This window comes from Scleropages formosus, chromosome 1 (genome assembly GCF_900964775.1).
Source record: "Scleropages formosus chromosome 1, fSclFor1.1, whole genome shotgun sequence".
Lineage (NCBI taxonomy): Eukaryota > Metazoa > Chordata > Actinopteri > Osteoglossiformes > Osteoglossidae > Scleropages > Scleropages formosus.
The window spans coordinates 3348919-3375446 of record NC_041806.1 but is presented as its reverse complement, the minus strand read 5'-3'; the positions used below and the strand labels follow the sequence as shown (position 1 = coordinate 3375446).

Sequence of the window (26528 nt, the reverse complement as noted above, 5' to 3'; positions counted from 1 at the left end):
ACCACCTCCAGCTCCACCCACACCTCACAGCTCCGCCCCAATGCAACGTCATGTTGCCATGGTGACAGTTTCTACCTGGCATTCCCAGCCCAGTGTCATCTGACTTCTTTGCTTTCTTACTCTGGCAGGCAACAGATGCCCCCTGCAGACCTTAAATGTGACAGAGGAGGGCGCTCTGTCCTGTATTCCGTCCGCCTCCGTGCCGTACTCACCAATGCTGTACTGACCACAGCTGACAAACCCCAGACCTCGCAGATGTGGGGAGACTCCAGAGTGTGGGGTTCGAGAAACAGGGCCCCTTTGTCTTGGGCCAGAACACAGGCTCCATTGAGGAGGTGCCAGAGGCGGTCCGGCCAGCCTGGCACAAGCAGGCTTAAATGTAAGCTATATCCCAGGGGTAATTTACATAAAATACTGCACATAAATAACAGTTTCATCTATTTCCGTTCTTTATTAATCATGATTCCTCCCCCAAAAAAATACAGTTACAATCAGAATTCACAAAATGTGTCATTTCTACATGGTGAGCACCATCAAGAATTGCAGAATTATTCATTATTAGAATGCAATTTTTAAAGCAATAGATACACTGATGTTTCAAATAATCCATTCAAATATAGACATAATAGGATTTCTTATCCCATGCAAAAATATACAGTATATTACTCGTTCAGTTATTTCTCCTTTTCCTGCTAACTTCAAAAGGCACTATGCATTATTTGTAGTCTGCATGATTTGAGATGTTTCAGAATGCGCAGTACATGCTTTATAGATTAAGATGGGTGCAAGAATGTACGTATTTTGAGATGACACTGGTGTTACATGAGTTATAACAATCTAGTCATCGAGGAAACAACAAAACTGAGACATTTAAGAGGACAGTTTGAGAAACAGGTAATAAGTGCTGTGTGAGAAGGGAAACTAAGCCAAAAGAGCTCAGAGGATGACAGCAGACAACCCTACAGTCCGAGACTAACGGACGAGTGCAGAGAAGTGGCCTCGAGGTGGAAGTGCTGCGCGGAGGCAGGTGTTGCATTGTGGGTACGTGCCGCTCCCGTGTCGTGCTCTTAACTTCTGCCCATCATCTTCAACAGGAGCTGAGAAGCCCAAAGGGAAACACAATGAGCCAAATGCCTTAGCACTTCCTGGCCCCCTCCCCAAAAGGCTATAGTGACGACTCTGTGATTAAGAGTGATCTGCGTCATCGTGGCACTCGGCCACATCAGGGCATCCGAGGACAGGGGACACACTTGCGTGAGATGATAGTTTGGCTCCACCAGCTGCTCGATGATGTTGAAATGGTCCGTGTTGGGAACGTCTTCAAAAGAGACCTTGAGTCCTGAGGATTCCAGCACCTGCAGGAAGGAGGAAACCGTGTGTAAAGAGGGCATGAGAAAATTCTAGATGGAGGATGTTGAACCTCGGTGGCCTTTCAGTGCTTCTGATCTGATTTGATGAAACCGACTGCAGGTTTCACCGCAACGCTTTTCTGAACCTCAACCAGGTTGGTTTGGAACAGTGCGAAGGGAAAGTGCCACCGAATCAAAGAGGTTTTGGTGGTAAATAAGGGTACGGAAGTTGTTTCCCGCTGCTTTCCACCAGTGCGACCTGCTGTGCCACTGAAAATGTGAAGCTACTTAAACATTTTTTGTACCCATTTAACACCAAAAAATTGTTACTGCAACAACACAGGGTAATTAACTTACTTATTAAGAACCCAGCTAGAAGACAGAATATTCTGGAGGCACTGCATCCATGCGGTCGCCAAGAGCAGTCATTGACTGGAAAACGAGGAATCGAAACCGGTCCCTCAACTAGAACATGATGACTCTAACCACTACGCCCCCTGCTGACCCAGCTTTAGAACAGCAAAGTCGCAGAAATAAAGAAAATGAGCGCTACGCGTGTACATGCTGTGCATGATGGGTATGCTGGATATGTCGGAGGTGTCTTCGCTGTGTTTATTAAACATTAACTCATAAGAATTTAGGCAAATATTTAAATACTGTGCCAATATGGTACAGTGGGGCTCTGTTACGGATGGAAACATCCGGCAATAATCAATAAAACGAGTCCACCGAATGCGACAAGTGAGAGGAGTGTGGAGGAGACGTGGCGTTCTGTGACGCGCTGACCCTGAAATAGTCCTCCGACTGTTTCCTGAACTCGGGGGAGTCATTCTGAGCCACGGCCACCACGATGTCGCATGCCGAGGAGGAGTTCTTCAGCTGGCTCACCAACTGGCTGGGGCTGTTCCTCAGGGCAACCTCCCTGGGGGTTGGGGGGGGCCTCATGACATCACTTGACATCACTCACACACTGTGTGACCCACACTAACATGATTGCCTCCCTCCATACCAACATCGTTCCCTGAACCAGTAAACAAACTGCAATCTATCAACACCATGTACATGTTGGATTATCTGCATAACAAAATAATCAACACTGTCCCCCCCTCAAATTAAGCAGTCAGTGCAATCAGTTTAATATTTCATCTTTTATTTTTAAATTATGAATTACATTCGATGACTCCAGCTCTATGTGACTAGTATTTAAACATTGCATTTATTCATTTAGCCGACACTTTTCTCCAAAGTGACTTATTATTTATCCATCTACACAGCTGAGTAATTTTTACTGTAGCAACTTAGGGTAAATACCTTGCTCAAGAGTACAAGATGAGGTGGGTTTTTAACCTACAACCTTTTCATATGATGGGCAGCAGCTCAAATGGTTACGCTACCTGCTGCCCCATGTTTACTTTAACAAGACCCTTCATTGTTATAGATTGTGCACAGAATGGTATAGATACTAACATACTAAGTTGCCATGGGAACGGACTGGAATACAAACCAGTTTGGACTGATTAATAAACTGGAACTTTAATAACGGTGAGAAAGCTACTCAGTGCTTTGGGGGAAGCTGATAACAGAGAGGTTAGTGATGTTCTCTTCGGTTACAAAGGTTGCAGGTTCAAATCCCACCTATTTCAGTAAAACTTACGCAGCTGTATAAATGGGTAAATAATTGTATGTTGCTTAACACTAAGTCACTTGAGAGAAAAGCTATGTGAATGTATGTGAATTCTGAGCCCAAGAGGGACTCAGGTACGGTACGTACTCTGTCATCTTCAGAGGTTCGTTGACGTAGGTCGAGAGGATGGGCAGCAGGTCGTAAACACCGCTGACGAGGAACGCGCCTGCCCAACGGAAAAATACACCCGCATTACAATTCAGCTCCTGATCCTAAAACTATAATCTGCATGCTTGGATGCAAACCTTTCCACGAACGTAACCCAACTCTCCTTTGAGAGCCTCAAACCTGTAACCTCATGGATGCAACCGTCGGTTGCCTGGTGCACGTGGTTGTACGGCACAGCTCTCATCTACAGTGAGGTTCGGGGGGGGGGGGGGGGGGAGAAGCCACCACTGCCAACTTTCTTTTTTTATAGAAAGCTTTTACATTTATTCATTTATCAGACACTTTTCTCCAAAGTAAGGAAAACTGACTGTTAACTAGTGTCTCACACCTTTATCCAGGGTGACTTGCAGTATTAGATACACTACAGTAACCTCCCTACAGTAATTCACCCATCTGCACCACAGAACAATGTCACACACAGCCACTGGCAATTTAGAATCTCTACTTCACCCGAAACATGTTTTTGCAGTGTGGGAGGAAACCAGAGCACCTGGAGAAAACCCACATGAACGTGAGGGGGGGATTTGGAAATGCCACACAGACTATGCGGGATCCGAATCCACGTCCAAATGCATGGCCCAGGTGACGAGGCACCGGCGCTACATGAGTTGAATCTCAGTGCAGTAAAGTTGCATCAGCCGACCTGGATAAGTCAACAGCAGAAGAGCCCGAGGAGGACCTGATGTTTTCACTGCAGCTCCCAGACTCACTCTCACAGAAGGTTCGAGGAACAGGGTTCGGAGGCGAGTGTTTGAACCCGTCGATCTCTCCCCCTCCCCTCACAGAGCGGTTTGCCTAAAGGAAACTCGTACCTTTGATCTGGGGAGTGACGCTGTACTGGGACCAGTCCGTGCAGAGGACCATGGCGGCCAGGTGCGCCCCCGCCGAGTGACCGCACAGGTACAGACCACTGGTGAGAGAAAGGGAGGGTGGGAGGGAGTGAGAGTGAGACTTGGGGGGGGGGGGGGGGGGGGTGCCCTCAGAAAGTTCCCCTCCCAGTACTTTTAAAGGTACCTTATACCTTTAAATCCCAGTAACAATTTTTTTTTTCTTACAAACAGATAAAAACATTCATATACGAGGCACATTTTTGCAAACTGTTCCTGGTGACTGTTTATTACATTTCTGATGAGTTAAGATAAAACAGGAATTATCTTTGTGTACCTTTAAGATGATAAAGCAGGAATTGTATATTTGTAACTTTTTTTCTAATATCCCTTCCCTTCACCACACACTAGACATGAATACATAGAGTACGTACATACGTATGTATCACGCTGTATTTCTTAACAGTATTTGTAACTGCTTGCTGAGAATTTTAACAGTATTCTCTGGTGAGTCTGCAGTAATATTTCATACTGTACTTGAGTTTTTGGGTGATTTTTTTTTGTGTGGATTTAGGGCCTGCAAGGAAAAGTTAGAATTTCCCTTATAAGAAATAGTAAATTAATTAATTCAAATAACAAACCTGATTGAGAGTTATGAATTTTCATGTTCCGAACAAATTTCCAGACACGAATTAGGTTCATAAACTGAGGATTAGCTGTATATTATAGGTTTGCAATAACGGTGGGGGGGCACAAACCCTTTGCCATGCTTATGCAAGCACGTGTGAAGATGCACCAATCATGTGGCGGGTTACCGTGTCCCTGCCTGTGCTCTTTTACCTGATGTGGGAGTACTGCTGGACGACGGACACCACGCTCTGGCGCACCTGAGACACCATCAGGTCCATATTCCCTGGAGAACGAAAAGAAAAGAGCCGAACGGACACGCTAGTGGCTCCCAGAAACCTACAGCTGATGACGACACACCCTTAGCGTGTACCTGGGCGACAGTAACATCACGGTTACCTTTGGGGGCGATATCATAGCCCACAGCCACGACAGCGACACCCCTCTGCACCAGCGGCGCCGCCAAGAACCCTGACTCTTCCTTGCTGCAAACACACGAGTTCCACAGGACCCCGCATTTTACACGAGCGTACTGAAAGCTTCACCTGCATGGACAGTCCACCGAAAGTACGCGAGAACTGCACAGAAGTCGGCGACATTACACACCAATTATATTTTAGGACATAATTGCACGTGATCTGAAATGCCAGAGTTCACTGAGGTTCATTTGCATATGTAAAAGAAATGCAACGTGACCTATAACATCACGGTTGTCGGATGGTGTACCTGAGGAACTGCCAGTATCCTCCATGAATGTAGATCACTAAGGGCATCTCTAGAACAAAGCAGGTGGAAAGACCTGTCAGTGATTGGAGAGTTTAGGGGGTCACACACACACACACCACAGTCACACACTCCGCAGTCGTTCCATTCCTGGTGCTCCAAGAGCCGTTCTCCTGCCTCAAGCAACCAGCGATACTCACGATTCAGTTCATCACATGGGGGGAGAAAGTAGGAGCTCTCACACACACACACACACACACACTGGAAGGGATGAAACACGGCCACCCTCTACCTCCCCCTCTCCGAGGTGGCACCCACCTAGAGAGGGATTGCTGGGCACGTAAACGTCCAGCTTTTCCCCATCTCCGTCTCCGTAGGGCACGTCCAGCAGGGTCTGGGCCACAGCACGAGCCCTCTCCGTACCTGACACACACACGCAAAGAGGCTGTCAGTCCAGAAGAGGATCAGCCTATTCAGGGAACATTAGCAAATGACCATAGGGTGTCCCATAAACCATGGGGGAGGGGCTGCCAAGTGGGATTTAAACCCAGCACCTCATGCGATTTTCACTGGAGTCCATGCACCGGACACAACACGGCAACGCAACACGTAAACAAACGCGGACGCACGGACAGCGAGGACTTGGAAACGCTGCTGATGTTATACATGACTGTAATACTTAAATGAAAGTTACGAGCAGAGCGACAGACCTTGTTGGAGCGCAGCCACGTGGGCCTTTATCACGTCATCCGCAGACATCCTGGGCGACCACTCGCTGGGGGAGTACTGCCTCCTGAGCTCCTGCACAACAGCCCTGCTGTCAGTCAGTCAGGCAGCCATGACAACCGGGCAGCGGCAAAAGAAAGCAGCAGCATCGATTATAGCGCCCCCTGCTGGCGGTCCTCCAGGGTATGTCGCCCCCTGCCGGCGGTACTTAGTTCTCCTCTGCGCTCAGCCACACACCTCACTTTCGTCAGTATCATGGTATAAATCACAGCCATCGACTCGAAACACAAAAATGTGTCCTTTTTTTTTGTGGTTTTGGGGGCGTCCAGTCCTATTTATTATTCTACATAACATTATGAGTATAAAGAGTGACTTGAGGAATCAATATATATTATATAAATTATATTCACGCAAATAAGACCACAATATTAAGCACAAGCGGCCATGGAGCGCTAAGGAGTTCCAAATATTTGACCAGTTCCACAATATTTGTTAGAATTACGACGCACGTCGTAAAGTCAGACAATCCAGTCAACCATATGGAAAGAGGAACACTTTGGAGCACAGTAAAAACAAATAATACACGATCTTGCCAGCTGTGTGTATCTCCGAGCTTCGCGAAAGTGAATGAATGAACCTGAACTTCAGCCTGGGACTGTAATACTCGCAGCTGTCCGCCACGTACTCACACTTGGCTCCATTTCCCTCCACTGAGACATGATGATGTTGTTGTTGTGAGGAACAGGAAAAACCACAAATGGAGCCCCTCGCGCGTGTGCACCACGGTAATTTACCAGGACTTTGAAACGCGGCAGCAGCGCGCTCTTGCACAACTTAGGGGCCTCCACAATTTAGCGCAGCACCTCGTGCAAATAAATTACATAATTCCCTGTTGATCGACTTTTTAAAGTGTTTGTAGGGGTGTACACATTAACATTATGATTTATACGTGTGATCTAGCCAATACCGCTTCTAAAACGGCTTATATTTCTCCCTCAAACCCACTCCATTCGTGGGCGACACAAGCACTAAAAGTTTCTTTTCAGAATAACTGCCGGTCCCTGGAGACGACTAGGCGCCAGAACGAGCTCGCGATTTCCGGGACCTTCAGAGGGGTTAAAAGTTAGCGGACTGGAAGGCCATTGGTTTAAAATTTATCAGGGTCACTCTCATTGGATCAAGCCCAATCGGTTTACTGCTCACTCATTTACATATTCTGTTGAATGCGTTATATTCGTATGAACCTTTGCAAACCATTTGTCTGACGCTCATTTATTTGCAGATTGTCAGTTGCTAACTTATTTGTTTGAGTCTCACTGACCTGTAATTCGTTTGTTTGAGAATGTTTTACTTGCAAATAATATTTGCAACCAAGTTGTTTGCACATGATAAGTCTGTAACTTATTTGGTAGAGGCGTCGATATGCAAATTATTTGTTTGTGAATCGTTTGCTTTCATCGCCAGAAAACTTCTGTTAAACTCTTCGCCTTTGCTTTGTTTACGGCACTGCAAATTGACACATTTATTTTGTTTGCATAAAAAAATAAATTCCTCGTAAATTCAGAGCCAGTAAAAATGGCATTAAGAACATTTTACTTTGTAACATAAGTGCCAAACGAACTGAACCGGTAGTGGTTTTGGGGGGGTCCGTTGCGACTGCGCGCGCACCCCTTCATTGGTGACGTCACGCGTGTCGTCCCTCTGCGTATAAAGAAAGCTTCCAAGGCGGGATTTTCGATTTCTCTTCCCGCCGGTATAGTCTTAACATTATTTGTTCGAAATAACTAGTTTTTTTTTTTTTTTTCTTTTTTTCTTCTTCTCCTCTACCTTCTTTATGTTTATATTGTATTTATAATCGAAGGTTTAAGAGACATGGACTGTCTGAATGTGGCCCGGATTCTGCCCAACTCTCCCCGGCAGGCCAGCAGCAGGGGACAAATTCAGGTGAGCGAGAGATTTTATGACATGAAATGTTGTGAGAAGGACGGAATACTTCTCACTATGGACCTTTTAATAATATGTCTCTTTTTCTTCCACTGTTACAGGTCATTTTCGGGCCCATGTTCTCGGGGAAAAGGTGGGTTTGCAGGCTTCGTGGCTTTGTCCTGAGTGAGGTGAAAACTGCGCGCCAATTTTACCAGCAGCAGCTCTGCAATGAATGATAACTATGAGTATGAAACAATACAGATGTGTAGAAAATAAATGTTTTTTAACAATGTGTTTCACTAACACTTCGTAGAACTCAACACACAACAGCAGTTGAAACAGAAATTTAAACGAAAAGTTGACGCTTTCTTTCTTTTTTTTTTTTTTTTTTTTTGCACCTCAGATTTAAGATGGCGGCTCCTCCCATCGAAAACTAGTCAGAAGAAAATAGCCAAATAAAAATGTCGCGTCTTAATTTTTTTTTTTCCCCCAACAGTAATTTGTATTACATTTTTTCCTTTTTCTCCTCTGTGCAGCACGGAGCTGATGCGCCGGGTCCGCCGTTTCCAGGTGGCCCAATACCGTTGCCTCGTTGTCAAGTACGCAAAGGACACGCGCTATTCGGAAGGAGGCGTGGCCACGCATGACAGGTGAGCGCGCGCGGCAACATCCTTTATTTACATTTCCTGTATATTAATTTACTTGTCCAGCAGACTCTTTTAACTGAAGCGACCTACAGTGATCCTCCAGTCACTATTGTAATTATCCTTGTTGTTGTGATATGTATTTTTGTAAGTCACCTTGCTGGATTTGGTGTTTTTTCTCCTTAACATTTATTGTAATCATTAATGAGATGAATTCATCCCAGAATGAAATTCTACAGTTTACAGGGCATTTAATATATCAGTACCTTGAGGGTAGTTCAGCAAAAAGGATTAAAACCAAAATCCTTCAAGACACTAGTCAGTGATCTTGAAACAGGACATAACCCAGCATTTCACTGTCCTTTGAGTGGGTGAAAAGTACTGAAAGTTGCGTGTTACAGTATCCATCATGGCAGTTTTCTCAGCTAATGTCTTTGTCCATGACAATAGTCTTAAAGTATGTGTTTTATCTACAGTAATGCAATCTTAAAGTCAGTGTTAAGACCACCACAAAGGAATTTGGTAAAAGGCTATCGAGAGACTATGTAGACTCAAGGTGTGGTATGAGGAAATGGGCCCCCTCAGGGCTCCTGGAGCTCAGGTGACTGGGAGCAGATCAGATGCTGAGTGGCATAGATGTTTGAATTCCACCTGTGAGTGGGGGTGTGTCTTTTGCATTCAATATAGAGGCAGATAGTGGAATCATGCTGTAAGTTAACAATTACATTTCAGCATTGTGTCTGGGGCTGCAAAATAATAATGTAATGACTGGGCCACCAGGTGGCATAGCACGTAGGGCCATCACCTTGAAATTCAAAGGTTCAAATCCCCCCTCTTGTTGTAATATACTTGATCAAGCCTCTCCAAATCTTGAATTGATACAGTAAGAATACCCTGCTCTATAAATGGATAAATCATTGTGAAGTTGACAGTTTTATGCTGTGTTTGGTGATAATTGCTGTAGTTGACTCAGTTGTCTATTTTCATGTGCTCATGTCTGTCCCCCCACAGGAACACCATGGAGGCTGTACCTGCCAGTTGCCTGCAGGAAATATACTCCTTGGCACTGGAAGCTACTGTCATTGGCATTGATGAAGGACAGTTTGTAAGTTTAAGGAGCCCTTCTTCCCTTCCAGGACAAAAATCCTAATGTGGCGCAGTGGGTTGGACCACAGTCCTGCTCTCCGGTGGGTCTGGGGTTCGAGTCCCGCTTGGGGTGCCTTGCGACGGACTGGCGTCCCGTCCTGGGTGTGTCCCCTCCCCCCTCTGGCCTTACATCCTGTGTTGCCGGGTAGGCTCCGGTTCCCCGCGACCCCACATGGGACAAGCGGTTCTGAAAGTGTGTGTGTGTGTGTGTGTGTGTGTGTGTGTGTGTGTGTGTGTGATTTCTTTAGAATACCCAACTTTGAACTGACATTTTACCTTGTTGCTGTATCCAATCTCCGTGGTAAATCATTGCTCCATGCCGCCATCTCCAAATGTTGCACACTGATCTGCTCTGGTTGACACTCGGGACTGAATTTTGGTTTGCTGCCATCAAGCTGATCAGTTGTCAATCTTTCAGTTCCCAGACACGGTGGAGTTCTGCGAGGAAATGGCCAACATGGGCAAGACGGTCATCATTGCTGCACTGGATGGCACTTTTCAGAGGAAGGTATAGGCAGACACTGCAGGAGGAGTTTCCCCTCACACTCCAACACAACAATGGGACACACACTATGTACCTTCATGACTTTGCAGTACAAGCAGTTTTATCCAATTGTAGAATTCAAGGTGGTTTCAATAAGCTATTGAATTGACTCGGATCAAAGTTCCCTGTCTCCTTAATTAAAAATTCAACTGGGGCTGCAAGTCTCTTAATTTCGTAACTCGATTTGTTCATATCTCCAGTCACTTATACAACTGTTACAATCAATAAAAACAGAATAATCCACATGTTCTTTGACCTTACAGGTTCAGTTTTGTATGAGCCTTAAGTATAGCTATAATTAACACTTTTTAAACATAAAATGACAATTCTGATTTGCTGTTTTAGCCCATAAACATGCCATATTCCTCATCTTATTGCTCATCAGTATTCATAACTCCTCCAATGATTTGTAAACACTGGAAGTGAACAGAATTAATGCAGTTAGTTTCTAGTACTTTTTTTTTAAGGTGGTATCCTTTATATTACTTCATCACATTTTTTTTTTTTTTTATATGAATGAAAGAATATTTACCCCTTTTGAACAAATTTCACTCTGAAAAGTGTGGAGGCCCAGTGAAGATATTCTCAGTGTGATCTGTCCAAACTGCACTTTGACCCAACCTGGACTTGTACGGACGACCTGATGACACTGAAATTCCAGTGCTTCTGTCCATCCAGCCTTTCGGGAACATTCTGAACCTGGTGCCACTGGCGGAGAGCGTGGTGAAGCTGAATGCCGTCTGCATGGAGTGCTTCAAGGAGGCCTCCTACACCAAGAGGCTCGGAGAAGAGAAGGAGGTGAGACCCTGGAGTACATAGAGAAGCCTTCAGCCGAAGTCGACACTGACTTTTTACTCGAGTAGTGAGACATATAGCCAAATAAGTGAGTCCCAGTTATTTCCACTTGTTTTGGTTGTCACGGCTGTGGTTGAGAGCATGGTTTCAAAGCCAGTTTTATATTCTCTAATCTGTCTGTGGAGTCCTCCATCACACATTTGAGATTATAGTCATGTGACAATACCTGCAGGTGGAGGTGATTGGGGGGGCAGACAAGTACCATGCTGTATGCAGGGCTTGCTATAGCAGCCTGACAGCAGGGAAGGAGAACCGTGCCCCCCCAAGAGAGGAGATGCCCTCACAGGCCATCCCAGGGAAGATGCGGGAAGTGGGTGCCCCACGCAAGCTCTTTGCCTCACTACAGCTCGAAGGTGGAAGTCGATTTTGACAGTGCATCCGAAATCTAAACCGAACCCTACCACTGACAAGGGTACTTGCTGTAAATGAATATGAAGGGCTTTACTAAAAACATAGTTGGCATGGTTAGCCTACTGCATTCTCTAGAGTTATGTCAATAGGGCACATGGCAAAGTATGTGGGGTTTTTTTCTTTTTTTAAAAAGTGTTTTTACCTTTCTTGGGTTACATAGGCTATCAAAATGCCTCATTCACATGGATTTGTTTCATATATTTAAGTTGTGCATTTGCAAGGGGAGGGATGGGTTACTTGATCATTTGTATTGCAGGTTTAGTCACCATGCCTGTGCTTTTCATAAAGGGCATTCATGTTCATGCCTTTGTGTAAAAATGTATATAAACATTGTTAAAGGGTGCAGTGGTTATGGGAAACAGGGCCCCTGTTGTATTAGCAGTGGGAGTCCATGGAGCCTTATATTTAATGTGTTTCCAGCCAGCAGTCACTATTCCAACTAATGACCTCAACTCACTGCCAGCCAAACCTCAAGTGTAAAATGTTCAGTAGTTTTAATATAATAAAACTGACTTTGATTGCTGTCTTTACTGGACAAGATTTGTCTTTTCCTAGTCAGTACAGCTCCCCGTTGAGGCTGATAAAAGATGGGAGACGTGAAATTTAGCATTACGGGGATTAGGTAGCACTGCTGCACACAAGTCCCTTAAACCATTTAGGTGAACTGCAGTCGGGGGGGGGGGGTAATAAATGACAGGGATGCATCTTCAAAACAGCTTTTAATTTCAAGACAAAGCATGTTTCGAAGTCCAAGATAAACCCTTTGTGACTTTTTTTCACATCCAATATAACTGGTACTCAAGGTAACCCTTCTCTGTTGCACTGTTATGATATTTTAGAAATATCATTTTGCTCCTTAGATGTCATGAAAATGGGCAAACAATGGGAGACAATCAAATCTGAGAACCTTGCCTTGGGGAAGCTTTGTATTTCCAGGGATATGATCCAGAAACCTTCTGGCCAATGATGGATTCTCTCCAAACCACACTACATTTGGTGTATAGAATATTGAAGTAGAGGGTAGGTGTCCGATACCTGAGTCTGGGTGAAAACTGTTTACAGGAACTCTTGATCTAGTGCTTCCATTCTTGTATGTTACTAGTCCCAGTTTGCCAGGATGGGACCCAAGAGCTACCTTACACATGATGTAAAGATGTCATTCACTCTGAGAACTTTGTGTCAAACCCTGGCATAGTAAGAATACTATTCATGTAAGAATTTCCACATGCATACACAGATTGAGGATAGACCAAGCAGTACACTTGTGTTTCTATGGGAAATGACAGCTGTTGTGTACAGCAGCATGACTGCCTGCCTCAGCTGAGTCCTGTCACCATCTAGATTAACTGGTGAACCAAAGAGAACCATGAACAGGCTCAAGCCACAACAACCACATTCACACCTGTACACACTTCCCTCTGTCTTTTATCCATCATCATATTCCTCTTTATAATTTGTATGCTGAAGTACATCTCAGCCCCATAGTGGTGTGGTTATATGGCTGAATATAAACTAAAAAAAGTGGTTTGCTGCTTTCTTTCATGCATGCATGCAAGGGCATGCAGTTCCCCTTCTGGGATGTGAAACTACGACCATCTAGGCACCAGACCAGCTGCTGGCTGCACTTCAGTCTTGTCCCTGTAGCTTTAGATTGTGCTCAGCAAACACAGCTCCCTAAAACACTGACACAGCCTTGGAGATTGTCACTGTGAACAGCTCTGCATAGTAAATATTTACTTTCAAGAAAAATCAGATAACATTCAAAACATTTCTGCAAAACAATGCATATTTGTGTTAACATTTGCAAAAAAAAAAAAAAAAGACAAGAGCCACATGGCTGAAAGCATAGTGTTTAAACCACAAGAGTAGTGTGGCATGTTTAAATTACTCAAAAGAAATTAAATTACTTTTTAAATACTAAATGAAAATAGTGTCAAAGGCACATACTACAGTCCAGTGTAGTGGCAACACGTCAGATCAGTGGTACAAAGAGCAACGGATTGTACCGTGCGCGAGTGCACCTGTGAGCCAAACATGGACCTACGAAGACACTAAAGCTGGTTTACCACAGTGCTCTTACTCCCAGTGAGAACAGTCCAGTTGTGGCACCAATTTAAATACCACAGCACTTCAGTACAGTGTGGCTTACAAAGATATCCTGCAGCACCATTAGCAAGAATGATATTTTCAAAGTAACTTATAAATTTCACCAGCTTTTAAGCATCACTTTTGTCTCCTTAGGTGTGGTCTCAGACAAACTAATGCAGCAGTTCGTTTGGATTCAGTGCCCAGGGAGGAAGTATGCCAACGAGCTAGATTCAGTTGCTAGGTAACAGCATACACTATGCTACAATAACTTGTTCCTGTCCTTTAATCACCATTTAGACTCTTTTTGCCATCTGTCTCTTCCTAGCAGTTGGGTGTCTGATATGCTCAGCAGGGGTATTGAACCAAGCAACCCTCAGTGCCAGAGCCAGGAACCAAGGCCATTTACGGGGGTCAGCCTGACTGCTCAATAACCGAACGTATCGGATCCCCCTCCACTGCTGCCCTCTCTTAAGACAGGACAGTGCTGCAGGAGTCAGGTACTTATGAGTTTTACTCTGATCCCCCCCATGCCGGCTGATTCTACAGCAGGGAAGCTGTGATAAGGCACTTGTGCTCATTTATCAAAAAACAAAAATGACCCCAAAAAAAAAAAAAAAAAACACTAGCATTATATTTGTATGGATAAAGGGGGAGGGCTGCGATCTAAACACATGACGGAGAGCAGAAGCGACAGCTTGGCTTTTTAATTCAGGCAAATACATTCAGTTGCAGCCACGGTCCTCAGATTACTGTACCGATGGAGCACCGCCAAAGCACCACCGTAACCTGTGGACAAAACTAAGTGCAAACAAGTGCCAGGACAAGGCAAGTAGTGTCCAAGTGCAGTCAGCAGCATTTCGCTTTTAACATAAAGGGGAAGATTATGGTTTGTCACACTGTCCTCTGGAGGCAACAGACTTGCTCTCATTGCATGCGAGGATAAAGTGGACAGTGGTTCCTTTTAGGCAAATTTTGGAATTATGGTACACAAACCAAAGTGAATTTTTCCTTTAAAAAAAAAAAAAAATAAATAAACATCATTCGTTACAAAGAACTGTCCTCATCCCCAACACCTGGTGGTTCTATGTCTGTCTACAAGCAACATGTGATCCAAATACCAAGGGGTACAGTTTAGTAGCTGATCTCAAGACCCTATACATTTACTGCACCCTACCATGCTCACCGGTTCCCTGCGATTGGGACTGTATTGTAATAGTGTTTACATCCCAAGGAGGGTTACAGTATAACAAAAAACAAAACCACAACAACCATTTGAAACCCATCAGACTATGAACATGCATGTATGTACACAGAAACATCTGTACACAACTGTACCGGGCTAAATCTTGATCAAAAGAACTCTGGAGTGCACTGAGCAGTCCTTAAAGATGGACCCTCTTTGGCTACTTCAAAACTCCTCTCACCGCTGTGACCAGACTCAACCCGCCCCCCACCCTCCATTCCATCTTAGTAAACCGGAGCACGGTAGCCTCCTTCAGCTTGGGGGTCTGTGCTGGTGGTGAAAGGCGGCTGCTGGTAGCTGTCTGTCCCACCGGTAGGATACTCCGGGTACGAAGGAGGGTAATGGGTCGCATTGTTGGTGGCCGGGTCCCCAAAATTTTGAACAAAGTCCTCCACTCCCTGACGGTACCTCTTCACGGCAAAGTAGGTGAGCAGAGCCTGTTTGGACACAAGATATGAAAAGAGGGAAGGAAAAAAGAAAGATATTTTCTGAAATCCAGTCCAAAAGATAAAGCCAAGGTCCCCAAGGAGAGAGATTTTGGAACCATCCATGTAAGGCTCTCTACTGCCCTTGCATCATTTCGGCAAGGTCATCCATCACATGGGTCCATCAACCACACAGAGACGGTTGCGAGCTCCTGGCCAACAAAATTGAGAAGATACACACCCAAGCGATGATGGAGAAGAAGGCAAAAGCGATTGTGGCCCGCGCCGCATCACCGGGGATGAGCTCCACGTTCTGGGTGTAGGACCACTGATTGGCCAGGAGGCAGAAGCACACGAACCACAGGAATGTCCACACGCCTTTCATCAGCAAAAACACAGGGTCAGAGAGAGAGAGCAATACATCCACAATGTCTTGGCCCTGTTCAGACCTGCAGCATTTGAGGAAACAGCCAACCATGGGCTGAAGGCACAAGTGTGATGGGCCAAAAGTACAAAGAGCAACCCAACTCAACGCTAACTCATTTAAACAGACAAAATGTCAACTGATCTCAAACCTTGACTCAGTGATGGGCATATTTCTGTATGTGTGCTTTGCTTTTTGATGACAATATCTCTTGACAAGTCATTTGTCTCCAATGCTTAAGCGTCTACCTCAGCATTCCTCATGTGAGACCTTTGGTGAAGGAAGTATCATGATTATTTTCTCTAGGCACTTGAATTCAGTTCCATCACCACTATTTCTCTAGTAACGTTATCCTTCGTCTGAGATGGTTCCCAGTAAACTGCTCAATTCTGAATCCAACTAACATATTGATCCCACTGGGAACCCTTGAGAACCTCTAGACATTTTAATTTACCTGCTTCTTCTGTTCAAAAATAACAGTACTAGCAGTGGGTTTTTTTTTTTTTTTTTTTTTTTAGGAGTTAATCATTGACAAATTTTCCTTCAGCTCTAAGGGGCCACAAGTATTTAAAGGTACAATAGATAGGACTGAACTTTGTCAGATTTCTCTGAAGTTTGTTTTGCTTAACAGCAGCGCTACCCTTCAGGGCCAATAACATATTTACAAAAGGGCAAACAAGGGTGATGATGATAATGATAATGCCCTCAAGAAAATTTCCATTGGAAATATTTTGAAAACCTTTTTAGAATGTGTAATGTACCAAAAAATAATTAATTCATTTATCTCAAAGCAAAATATTTGGAGTACCTGAGGCTGAGGAGGAGTTTTAATAAGTTGGAGGGACTGAAGTGGGAGGGGCTACACTTAGCATGGGTGTGGCTAGATTTGAGGTGGGCGGTCAGACTGCATAAAGGAGGAGATGACCGTGACAGAGCTAAGCAGATAGAAGAGGAAATGCTGGAACAGGTGCACCTACAATGGAATGGACTAGTAAGAAGCTTCAATGGGACAAGAAGGGGGAGCGGGGGGGGGGCAGGCTCTTACCTGAGAATACAAGATCCACAGTGACCACATACTTCCTTTGATTGACATTGCTCATCTGAGAGAAGTAGATGTCCAGAACAAAAAAGGCCACACAGGCCAAGAAGGCCAACACGCCCACGCCCACGGCGTAGTGGCAGGCGCTGTCGTTCTGATTAAACATGCATCGCACCTCCTTGTCATATATCGTCGGGTTTATGTAACCCTCGGCAGTGATGCACCCGAAAACCACGATGGCAAAAACCTGCAACGGGTAAAAAGTGCAAATGGAAAAGGTCATTTAGTGAGGTACAAGACTAAAAAATATTGTTACGTAGGCCTTTGGAAAGAGCTCAACTTCTACGCAGCTTTTGATGAAGGCCTACACAAAAGCTACACCATACGATTTATGCATTTTACAGTCCTTCACCCATTTACATTTTTTTTTCCCCCCCATTTAGCAGATGCTTTTCTCCAAAGCGACGCACATGTCGGAAAACTGCATTAAATCAACAGGAGTATTTTCCCCAGTATTCATACATGGAAACCCATCCCGAACAAAAGCGCCCAAGTCACGACGGCCGTCCCTCTACATCGGTGTGACCGAGAAGAGGTTTAAGAACACGGTGTCACACGTGAGCAGGGCTGAAGAAGCGAGTGGCGGAGAACACACCCGTAACGCGAAGGCTGTCGATTCACATTCCACGAGGCCCCACCGACCTCCTCGCTCCCCCCGACACGGAACCGTAAACACGGACAGGTGGTGGGAAAAGCGACAGCATTGCAGGATTCGCGGGGCGCCCATTGGTGGGGAGGGTCACGCGGCACCGCCTGGAATGTGTCTACAGAGATCAACGCTCTCTCTCCACCCTCCTGGGAGACGTCTCACCAATCGGGACAGTGTGGACTGGTCTCTCCAAGCTAACGGGGGGGGGGGGGGGGGGGGGGGCAAGTGGGCCTCGGTCACACGGCGCTCATGTGACCGCCTCAGTCGGCGTCCATGGGGTGTCTGCTCTACACAACATACCCGTCCTTCGCAGCTATGCGGTAAACGAGAAGATATAGTAAAGTACCCTATTTGTACTCTTTAAACTGGAGTACATGACTTTTACACTGACTGGTCAGACATCCCTCTACCCAAGGCAGGTTCACAACTCAACATGACCCTGGTTTTAAAAAAAAAAAAAAAAGGTCACAGGTCACCCCCCCCAAAGCTCACCTCTGGGTCACAATAAAACTCCACTTGGACTAAATAAAGAGTTTTGAAATAACATTGTTTCTAAGGAATTCGACACAATATTCAATTTTTAAATGTGTTTCTCTTCAGGCCGCTTCTACAAACCACATCAAGAGACAAAAACAAATGTCGCTCGGAAATACTAAATTATTCCAAAAAGAGGAATAATTTAATATTTCCGAGCAGCATTTGTTTTTAAATTTGTCTCTTATTGCGTAGATATGAACAGAAAGCTACGCCGTTTCCACAAGTTGCCGCAAGACTCCGCTTTAGTTTAACGGCATGACGCGTTTTGCATCTTTTCCACATTAATTCCACTTTCTACAAAAAACTTTTTCGAAAAGCTGAACTTTTTGTCCGACAAAACGCGTGTTTTCTACCGAGGTTTTCCCGTCACACGGAACAGCTGTGTAAATTTACACCCTTTACACCAAGCTGAAGTAAAAAGTACCACTTCTTTCACTCTCTCAGTGTAACGACAACGCCGTTACTCTGCAACACTTTGACTTTTTACACCGTAACATTGTTACAGCAACACCTGTGTGACACTTTTACACTAACTGTGACTGTGGTACTTTTACTATGTATGACAAGCCAGGTGATACTTTGTTTGGAAAAACTTTCGTGGTGCAACGCTAACAAACACAAAATCTCGTCAGTTTTACTGTGAGACACATGTACGCTTTGCGCACTTTAAAATACGACGTCGCGCCGCCGATAAAGACGCGTGTGACCGTGTCCGCTGAAATATTAACTATTATCATGTTCACGTTTCGAGCGCGCGGCGGCGGCGGCTCGCGGACACTCCTCGTGACACCGAGCAAACGGCGCCGCTCGCTAACATGGCAGCTCGGCTCGCGCGGGCCACGCGCAGCACGTCGTCGCTCGAAGACGCGGAGTCGGTCGCGCCGCTCGCGGTAAAGCTGAAAGGGTCGCACTCACCCAGCTCACGATGCGCACCACGGTCTGGGGACGCCGCAGGAAGCCCGCGAAGTCGAAGTCGCCCCCGGCCAGAGAGGCTCCGAAGGCGCTGGACGGAGCGGAGTCCATTTCGCACGGAGCCGAGGAAACACGCACACACTGCGCGCGCGTGCGCGTACACACACACACAACAGAGCACGTGGACACAACGCACTGACTGCTCGGTGACAGCCGACACACCCCAGAGTACACTGACTGACTGCTCGCTGACGGAGGAGGCGAAGGGACACCGTGCGCCTTAAATGTTCTCTCTCTTTTACCCTGCTTAACCCCGTCTTTTCTCTCTCGTTACTCTCCCTTTTGTTTCTTTTTAACCTGCTTTACTCTTTTTGAACCCTGCTTAAACCTGCCTTTCTTTTTTTTTTATCCTAATTTAGTTATTTACTCTCCCTTTGAACCCTGCTTAACCCTGTCCTTTCTCTCTTTTTACCCTGCTTTACTCTCTTTTTGAACCCAGCCTTTTCCCTCTCTTCTGCTTTACTTTCCCTTCAAATCCTGCTTCATCTCGACTTACTCCCTCTCTTTCCTCTCTCCTTGCACCTTCTTCTCCTCTTTACTCCTGCGAGTAATTCCAGTCTATCTTTGCTGTGGAGCTCCTTCAACACCTTGTTTTTTTTTTTTTTTTAAAAAACCCCAAAGGCACTTAAACACAGAACCACTGCTTCACTTGTGCTCACAAGATGGAAAAATAAATGCGCAAAAACCTTTATTTTAATTAATAATGGATCTTAACTGAATTAGTGTTCCTTGACGCTGAATCGTGAAACCTTCCCTTGCTCGACCCAGACTGTCGATGGCATTGTGGATACCACGTTTCACCCATATAATGTTTAACGAATACAATTTTTACCTAGAAATTGCATCAGGTGCAACTGTTATTTGTAACAAAGATGTTTACTGCTAACTGACAGTATGAACAGAGGCATGTGCCCAAACAAGATCTTCTACAAAACATCACATTATTAGAAGCGTTACTGACTTTACAGTTGAACTCAAGCATTTATTTTTTATGTGGTCATGACAGGGATCAATAAAGTATGCAGAGTACAGAGAGCTCAATTTGTGATCGGATATTCAGGAAAACATTACACTTATGAAATGCTGGCAGCCAGTAGTCACAAGGTCTTCCCGATTAAATCTGCCGGAAATCTATTTGGAACAAAATTAGCTATTTATTTTAGTAGAGCACTAATTTTGTAACTAAGTCTCGATGGAGAGGAGATGGAGATGGTGGGGACCTTCGAGTACCTGTGTCTGTGCTTGTATGCTGGGCCAATGGCATTACTACAGTTATTTTGGGATTTCTGGTAGAGGCAAACATACATGGTGTCAGTGAGGTACTATGGGGTTAAAATACTGTTCTGTCCAGATATGACGGTCGGTATTCTTAATGGACCAATTCATGGTGAGTACTGTGGTGAGGGGTGTAACAGCACGGGTGGGGTTTGAACTGGGTACTTTAAGGTTACAAGGTATCTGACTATCTGGCCGTGTCATGGTTGTCCAAGACAAATTTCCCAGAAATGGGACAATAAAGTATATTCTATTCTATTCTATTTAGAGGTGTACAGTTTGGAGCTTTCCTCTGCCAGAAGCCTGAGGATATGTCCACCGTTCACTAGCTGTGCCACAATTTCTATCCCTGTAGGTACCATGAAATGCTGTCTTTTAATAGCCCTGCTGGGGTCCTTTTGTCCAAATCCATTTTTAGCAAAATTAAATACAGTTGTGCTCCTATGTCACACTTGAGTGGTAAAGTTGTGTCATTCACCATTAAAGGCAATATCCATTCTTTACTTTGAGTGTAGAACACCAGAGGACGTGGACTTAAGCAAATAAGCTCACACTTGTTGATGTGTCAGATGCAACTGATTTAACACTGATTATTGACTAGAATAGAAAAGATAAAAGAGAATATATTTTATTGTATCCCCTTTCTGGGAAATTTGTCTTAGACAACCATGACACAGCCAGTGCACAACATTGGACTCATATAAAGCAATACATACCATAACATACAATAAATAAGAAATAAAGCAACAATCAAAATATTAAAAACCAACTGCATACCAATTTAAAATCTCAGTTTTGGAATTCTCTATTCAATAATTTGACCGCAGTTGGCACAAAAGAATTTCTGTAACAATTTGATTTACACATCAGAATCCTAAATCGAATATGTGTGTCATCAGAGGCAATTTTTTTTTTCCTGTTTTAAAATAGATAACCTTGTTCAACTCCTGTATGGATCATTTCTCTTCTCGCCCTATAATTTTTAGAGCATTATGTACTAGTCGTGCAAGTTTCGATTTTGACTGGATAGTCAGGTTTCCATACCATGCTGTAATACCATATCTTATCAAACTCTAAAAAACACAAACTGATAAAACAGAAACAGAATCTACTGGTTTACCCCAAATACTTTTAACCTTTGCAGATGGTTAAATGACATCAAATCGCACATTAACAATAGACCGCCATTAACATTCACTAATGGTGTAATTGGGGAAAAAAGGTGAAACTCCCAAAAGCACTTACAGTGCTTCAATGTGTACAGCTATCTTCACGAGGCCATGAGTCCAAGTCTACAACATTAACAGAAGTACACATGATAAACCACCACTCACAAACATACCTTGTGACCTTTTCTACACTAAGGCCAAATCTTTGTGTAACTTTCCAATGCAGTTCTCGTCATGACATCATAGCGTTATGAAATTTCACGTAGCAGTAGCGTTTTTTTTTCCATTCACTCAATAACAAGTATCCATTGTAAGTCTCTCTGGAGAAAAGCCTCTGCTAAATAAATCAATGTAAATGTAAAATGACTGCTCCACAAGTCTCTCTAAAGAGCATCGACCACTTTGATTATAAAACTGTCATGGTGGTGGGGAGGGGTAAAGATACAAAATTTTTTGCCCCATCGTTCACTTCTTAGGTGAGCCTCTCAGGTACGGTTAACCTGCCAGTGCAGTTTTAAGGGTTTATAACGTGGTGTTTTCACACAAATGTACTGTAATGCTGAAAGTTAGCGCTCCTCCGTCTGCATTCACGCAGCTGCAGTGTGGGTGACAACTCTGCTTTGGCCAAGCAACATTAGGCCAGGGAACACAAGCACCCTGATGGTAATGAGCACAGTGTCCAGATAACGGATTCTTTCCCAAACTGCACCATGTCCAGCACCACACCACGATCACTCCAGTGCTGCGCACTGTCTGCTGGCACAGTCCGAGACCCCTGAACACCATCCTCTCTGGCACCTCTCCTGCCCTAGAATACACAGAACAGAAAAATTCTACTAGAGTGGATATATGCCCTGAGAGACAGACAAAAACCCCAAACAAATTTTTGCAAATATCCTTACAACACTGTATAACACCTATGTAACTATCAACCCCCAATTTCAGCATGATATAAAACACATAACTTTACACACTTACTGCTCCAGGGTATTTACAACTTTTCTTTTTTAACTGCAGGATGAGCAATAAACCAAGCAGGAATCCACTGTGCACATTGTGCTTATTGTGGACAACTTTCTAAAACTGCGCACTGCTGCTAAAATGCATATGCATACCCGAAAAACCATCAGCTAATCTCTTTGTGGTAATTGTTCTGCTATCTCTGCAATCATTCAACTCAATAACACACATGACATGGCCAACAGATACTCCTGTGGAATTTCATTTCAGCACTCACATTCCTAACCAAAGGGCAGAGAGATCTAAATACAGATGTGTCAATGACAGTACATTACTGCACTTTCACTTCACTTGTGCCTTTCATTTTTCATCCATCCAACTTTCAATTTTGTTTTTTGGATGTTTCACAAATTTTACTATATGGATTTTCATTTGTTCCATAAATCAAAAACTATGTATCAAAAGCCAAGAACCATTATAGTGAAATTTCTGAATAAGGAGTTCATACAGAGAGGGATGGTTGTATGCATAGCTTTTCTCCAAAGTAGCGTTCAGTGTTGTGCCACTTACAACAATATATCCATTTATACAACTGGACAACTTTTACTGGAATTATTCAGGGTAACTATCTGGCAAAAGAATATTACAGCAGATGGTGGGACTCAAACCTATGACCTCTAAGGTCAGAGGCAGCAGCTCTAGCCACTACACAACCCGCTGCTCAGGGGAATGAGTAAGCTTGTGCTTTTTTAAGTCACCTCCACACAAAAAACTTCTTCTACAATCACTGCACTTATATGGTCTCTCATTGGAATGAACACGCTGGTGGAGTTTAAAATTTGAAGATCCAGAAAAACTTTTCCCACATTCACTACATTTATATGGTTTCTCGCCAGAATGAACATACTGGTGGAGTCTTAGGTGACTATCTGGAGAAAAACTTTTCCCACATTCATGATATTCATATGGCTTCTCGCCAGAATGAACACACTGGTGGGCTATTAAGCGACTACATCGAGAAAAACCTTTTCCACATTCACCACATTTATATGGTTTCTCACCAGAATGAAAAAGCTGGTGCCGTTTTAAGTTACTTCCACTGGAAAAACTTTTCCCACAATCACTACAATTATATGGTTTCTCACTGGCGTGAATACGCTGGTGCTGTTTTAAGGCACTTCCACTGGAAAAACTTTTCCCAAAATCACTGCATTTATATGGTTTCTCACCAGAATGAATACGCTGATGGAGTTTTAAAATATATCCACGAGAAAAGCTCACTCCACATTGACTACATTTATATGGCTTCTCGGCACGGTGAACAGATTGATGCAGCTTAGCTTTAAAGTATATTCATGGGTAACACTTTTTCCGCACTGACTAAATTTATATGGTTCTTCACCTGTCTCTGATTGATATTGTGTGGAAAGATGAGTAGAGGAATTTAACTGTTCTGAGGGAAGACAGAACAACTCAGCGGTACTGCCCGGCTGTGGATCTATATTTTTTTCCTTTACAGTGACCATTTCAGTATCCGTTTTAATTTGATCAGTATCCAAATGCAGCCTTCAGGCCAGCTCTTCAGTACTGAAGCCCCATATTTCAGCACAACATGAAGGGTCCTGATCATCAGGCTCAGTTTTTATACATATATCCATGACTGCTGGCCCCTCTGAGTAGGGGGTCACTGTGTTCCCAAAACAGTCTGATTCACACGGGAGGCCACGGAGTGCCACTGAAGGGTGTTCAGGTCCTGGTTCTGCCATGCTGATCCTCCCCAACCTTCTCTCCTTATTCTACTATGCTGCTCATTGAGATCTTGTAGGTCTTCTGTCATCTGTTTATATGCCGTCTCCTCTGCTCCAAGATTAAAGTACACTGGAAGACAGACAAAAAAAGGAGGAAAGGAATTATTATAACTGACATACAGTCAGGGTTATGTGATGTACATGTTAAATACTCCCATCACTCACACAGCAGAGCTGGTCTACAAACCACTCGATTTGGCAAATTCCCATCGCAAGGGGATCAAATGACAGTACGATTATTCCTTAACGTGGGTGAACCAAAATAAATAAAACAATAATCGGTCCCCAGAGAAAAAAATGTGATTCCTTTGTCTTTAATCTCTGCCTGAAAATTTACAAAATCTTCCTGTCATTGCAGTCTTTCGCACAGCCATTCGGATTAGGAAACATTTTCATAATTTAGCACACAGATTATGACATAACATAAAGTTAACAAGACCAAGCATGTCCTCTGCAAAGCATACAGACGCACATATAAATTAGAGCAATTATCATCACTGCTGGACATGAGTATGACCATAGCATGGCATTATTTACAGATATTTAAAAATCGCCGAGCATAAAACTTCGTACAGTGACTAACACAGCAGCAAATATAAGTTGTACACACGACGGACTAACAGTTTGAGTCAAGCGAGGCGCAAAAAAATTGCTCTGAATAAAAGTAAATCTTTTCGGAGCTGTTCTGTTCAGTTTATTCAGTTATTCTGCGCCCCCACATAATGACATGTTTAATACTGTGATATAATTAACCACAGGCAAAAAACTGATAAATAATAATTTCTTTTAAAGTACTGAGAGAGAGAGGGCGATGACAAACGAAACGCGCCTCACCCGTGAGAAAGTCTGCGCCGTTATTCTCCACCACAGCGGAACCGCCGGAAGTAGGAAAGTCCTCTAATGACTCCTTACAGCGCCCCCTGGCGACCGACAGCTATTGGTCCTCCACCGTCACATCCGCTTCTTCTTCGACGATACGGCGGGACCGGAAGTTCGCTTATATTTCACAAACACAGAGTGACACAGAGCGAGTGTTTCCGAGTCAACCGTTGTTATGGAAAAGAACTTGGCCGTATTATCTATCATAACCATAATGATATTGCTGACGCAGAGCAAAACATGAGCAGAGGATGTAGCGTAGAGAGGATGAACTGTTTCAAAATCGTTCTTAACACACATGCTGACCTTACTGCTCCCACTGAAGAAAAAAGTGTTTAAATAAGACCTCTAGTCTTTAAATCACAGTGAGATCTTCCAGCAGATGTCACCAAATCCACAAACTTGGATGTTCATCTGCTGCCATTAGAATATGTCGCATTTCTCAGTTAGGACCCCTCCCCCCACCGAAACATGAACGTTTCCAAGCCAAGGGTGTTCACTCTCATTTTCCATAATTACCAATACTGAAGCAAATCTTACTACGTTATCCCACTTTGTCTTCAACACAATGTGTAACGACCATTCCAGCACGCAACACACAGAGAAACACGCACTCATACGCAGCGATCGTTGACTGAAGGTAATTGCATCTGAAGTGGAACGAAGAGAACGATGCAACGAAGAGCGCAGTGATGATGTTTCGCTGGAGAGGTTGATTGGAACGGAAGCGCATGTCGTCTGTCCCTCGCCGGATGTCCACCAAGTCGGGACACCGCGAGGACATTGGGTCGCCTGACGGCCCACGCCAGCAAATGCTTTTCCTTTTATTTATGGGCAAAACTTCCTGAGGCTTTTCTCCTTCTCTATCCATCCTTCTGTCTGCCTTCCTCTCCTCTCACACACGCTACCTGACAGCACACACTCTTGGGGAACACGAGCTAATTCACGACGTGCCAGCTGGGACACCGAAGAGAGTTGTGTGGTACAGAGAGGGCTGCGGAGAGCCACCACACGCACACAAAGTTCATATTTGCCTCATCTCATCTCACTGGACACCATCCATCTCCAATCACTGAATAAATTTCTGGGCAAATCATGTTTTTTCTTATCTCATTGACTTGTCTTTTTTAGTGATTTCACCCCTTTCATTTTCCTTCCTTTATCCCACACATTTTAAATGCGGCAGCATGTTCACTTTATCCATTTATTAATCCAGGAATAATCAGTAACAGTTTACCCAGTACAGGGTCATGGTGATCCAGAGCTTGTCCTGGAAGCATAGGCTGTGATGCACGATTGACACTGGATGGGAGGCCAGTCCATTAGAGGGCAATCTCACACTCGTTCGCTTTCTCTCCCTTTCCCTCTCT

The 26528-nt window shown here is 44.2% G+C and overlaps 4 protein-coding genes across 7 annotated transcripts in view; 1 reads left to right on the top strand and 3 right to left on the bottom strand.

Moving 5' to 3' along the window:
- Positions 1–449: 449 nt before the first annotated feature.
- Positions 450–11024, bottom strand: afmid (arylformamidase). Of its 3 annotated transcripts, XM_018745424.2 has the most exons (12): positions 10897–11024; positions 10097–10258; positions 6089–6179; positions 5697–5801; positions 5382–5430; positions 5055–5140; positions 4869–4941; positions 4014–4111; positions 3121–3199; positions 2136–2271; positions 1251–1355; positions 450–1097 (listed from the first exon to the last, which is right to left on the bottom strand). In XM_018745424.2, the coding sequence occupies exons 3-12, from the start codon at positions 6135–6137 to the stop codon at positions 1068–1070; spliced, it is 810 nt and encodes a 269-aa protein (XP_018600940.2). In that variant the 5' UTR covers positions 6138–6179; positions 10097–10258; positions 10897–11024; the 3' UTR covers positions 450–1067. The 3 variants fall into 3 exon arrangements, with proteins under 3 accessions (XP_018600940.2, XP_018600937.2, XP_018600941.2); XM_018745421.2 differs by lacking the exons at positions 10097–10258; positions 10897–11024 and adding an exon at positions 6794–7457; XM_018745425.2 differs by lacking the exons at positions 2136–2271; positions 10097–10258; positions 10897–11024 and adding an exon at positions 6794–7467.
- tk1 (thymidine kinase 1, soluble) lies at positions 7753–12303 on the top strand. 2 transcript variants are annotated; one of them, XM_018745427.2, is made up of 8 exons: positions 7753–7857; positions 7966–8048; positions 8150–8181; positions 8567–8680; positions 9686–9779; positions 10239–10328; positions 11043–11162; positions 11392–12303. In XM_018745427.2, the coding sequence occupies exons 2-8, from the start codon at positions 7977–7979 to the stop codon at positions 11587–11589; spliced, it is 720 nt and encodes a 239-aa protein (XP_018600943.1). In that variant the 5' UTR covers positions 7753–7857; positions 7966–7976; the 3' UTR covers positions 11590–12303. The 2 variants fall into 2 exon arrangements, with proteins under 2 accessions (XP_018600943.1, XP_018600942.1); XM_018745426.2 differs by having other exon boundaries at positions 7753–8048.
- Positions 12304–12904: 601 nt separating this feature from the next.
- LOC108930260 (synaptogyrin-2-like) lies at positions 12905–19228 on the bottom strand. The gene is made up of 4 exons (XM_018745428.2): positions 19011–19228; positions 16856–17096; positions 15628–15764; positions 12905–15398 (listed from the first exon to the last, which is right to left on the bottom strand). The coding sequence occupies exons 1-4, from the start codon at positions 19116–19118 to the stop codon at positions 15186–15188; spliced, it is 699 nt and encodes a 232-aa protein (XP_018600944.1). The 5' UTR covers positions 19119–19228; the 3' UTR covers positions 12905–15185.
- Positions 19229–21175: 1947 nt separating this feature from the next.
- The window catches only part of LOC108930258 (zinc finger protein 420-like), a 1123701-nt gene continuing 1118348 nt past the window's right edge, over positions 21176–26528 (bottom strand). Inside the window, exon 4 of the mRNA XM_029252072.1 lies at positions 21176–23811. Coding sequence (XP_029107905.1) covers positions 23177–23811 — 635 coding nt within the window. The 3' untranslated portion in view covers positions 21176–23176. The remainder of the gene's footprint in view (positions 23812–26528) is intronic.

What these genes read in the sequence shown, in the direction of transcription:
- LOC108930260 (XM_018745428.2), bottom strand. Translation starts at nt 19,118, where the DNA reads ATGGACTCCGCTCCGTCCAGCGCCTTCGGAGCCTCTCTGGCCGGGGGC. An exon ending in TGTGGATCTTGTATTCTCAG is followed by an intron (nt 15,765 to 16,855) that starts GTAAGAGCCTGC and finishes TGCTGATGAAAG; the next exon opens with GCGTGTGGACATTCCTGTGG. An exon ending in TCTTCTCCATCATCGCTTGG is followed by an intron (nt 15,399 to 15,627) that starts GTGTGTATCTTC and finishes GTGTCCAAACAG; the next exon opens with GCTCTGCTCACCTACTTTGC.
- tk1 (XM_018745427.2), top strand. Translation starts at nt 7,977, where the DNA reads ATGGACTGTCTGAATGTGGCCCGGATTCTGCCCAACTCTCCCCGGCAG. An exon ending in GGCGTGGCCACGCATGACAG is followed by an intron (nt 8,681 to 9,685) that starts GTGAGCGCGCGC and finishes GTCCCCCCACAG; the next exon opens with GAACACCATGGAGGCTGTAC. An exon ending in GGCTCGGAGAAGAGAAGGAG is followed by an intron (nt 11,163 to 11,391) that starts GTGAGACCCTGG and finishes CAATACCTGCAG; the next exon opens with GTGGAGGTGATTGGGGGGGC.
- afmid (XM_018745421.2), bottom strand. Translation starts at nt 6,823, where the DNA reads ATGTCTCAGTGGAGGGAAATGGAGCCAAGT. An exon ending in GGATACTGGCAGTTCCTCAG is followed by an intron (nt 5,141 to 5,381) that starts GTACACCATCCG and finishes GTGTGTTTGCAG; the next exon opens with CAAGGAAGAGTCAGGGTTCT. An exon ending in GAACCTCTGAAGATGACAGA is followed by an intron (nt 2,272 to 3,120) that starts GTACGTACCGTA and finishes CCCAACCCCCAG; the next exon opens with GGAGGTTGCCCTGAGGAACA.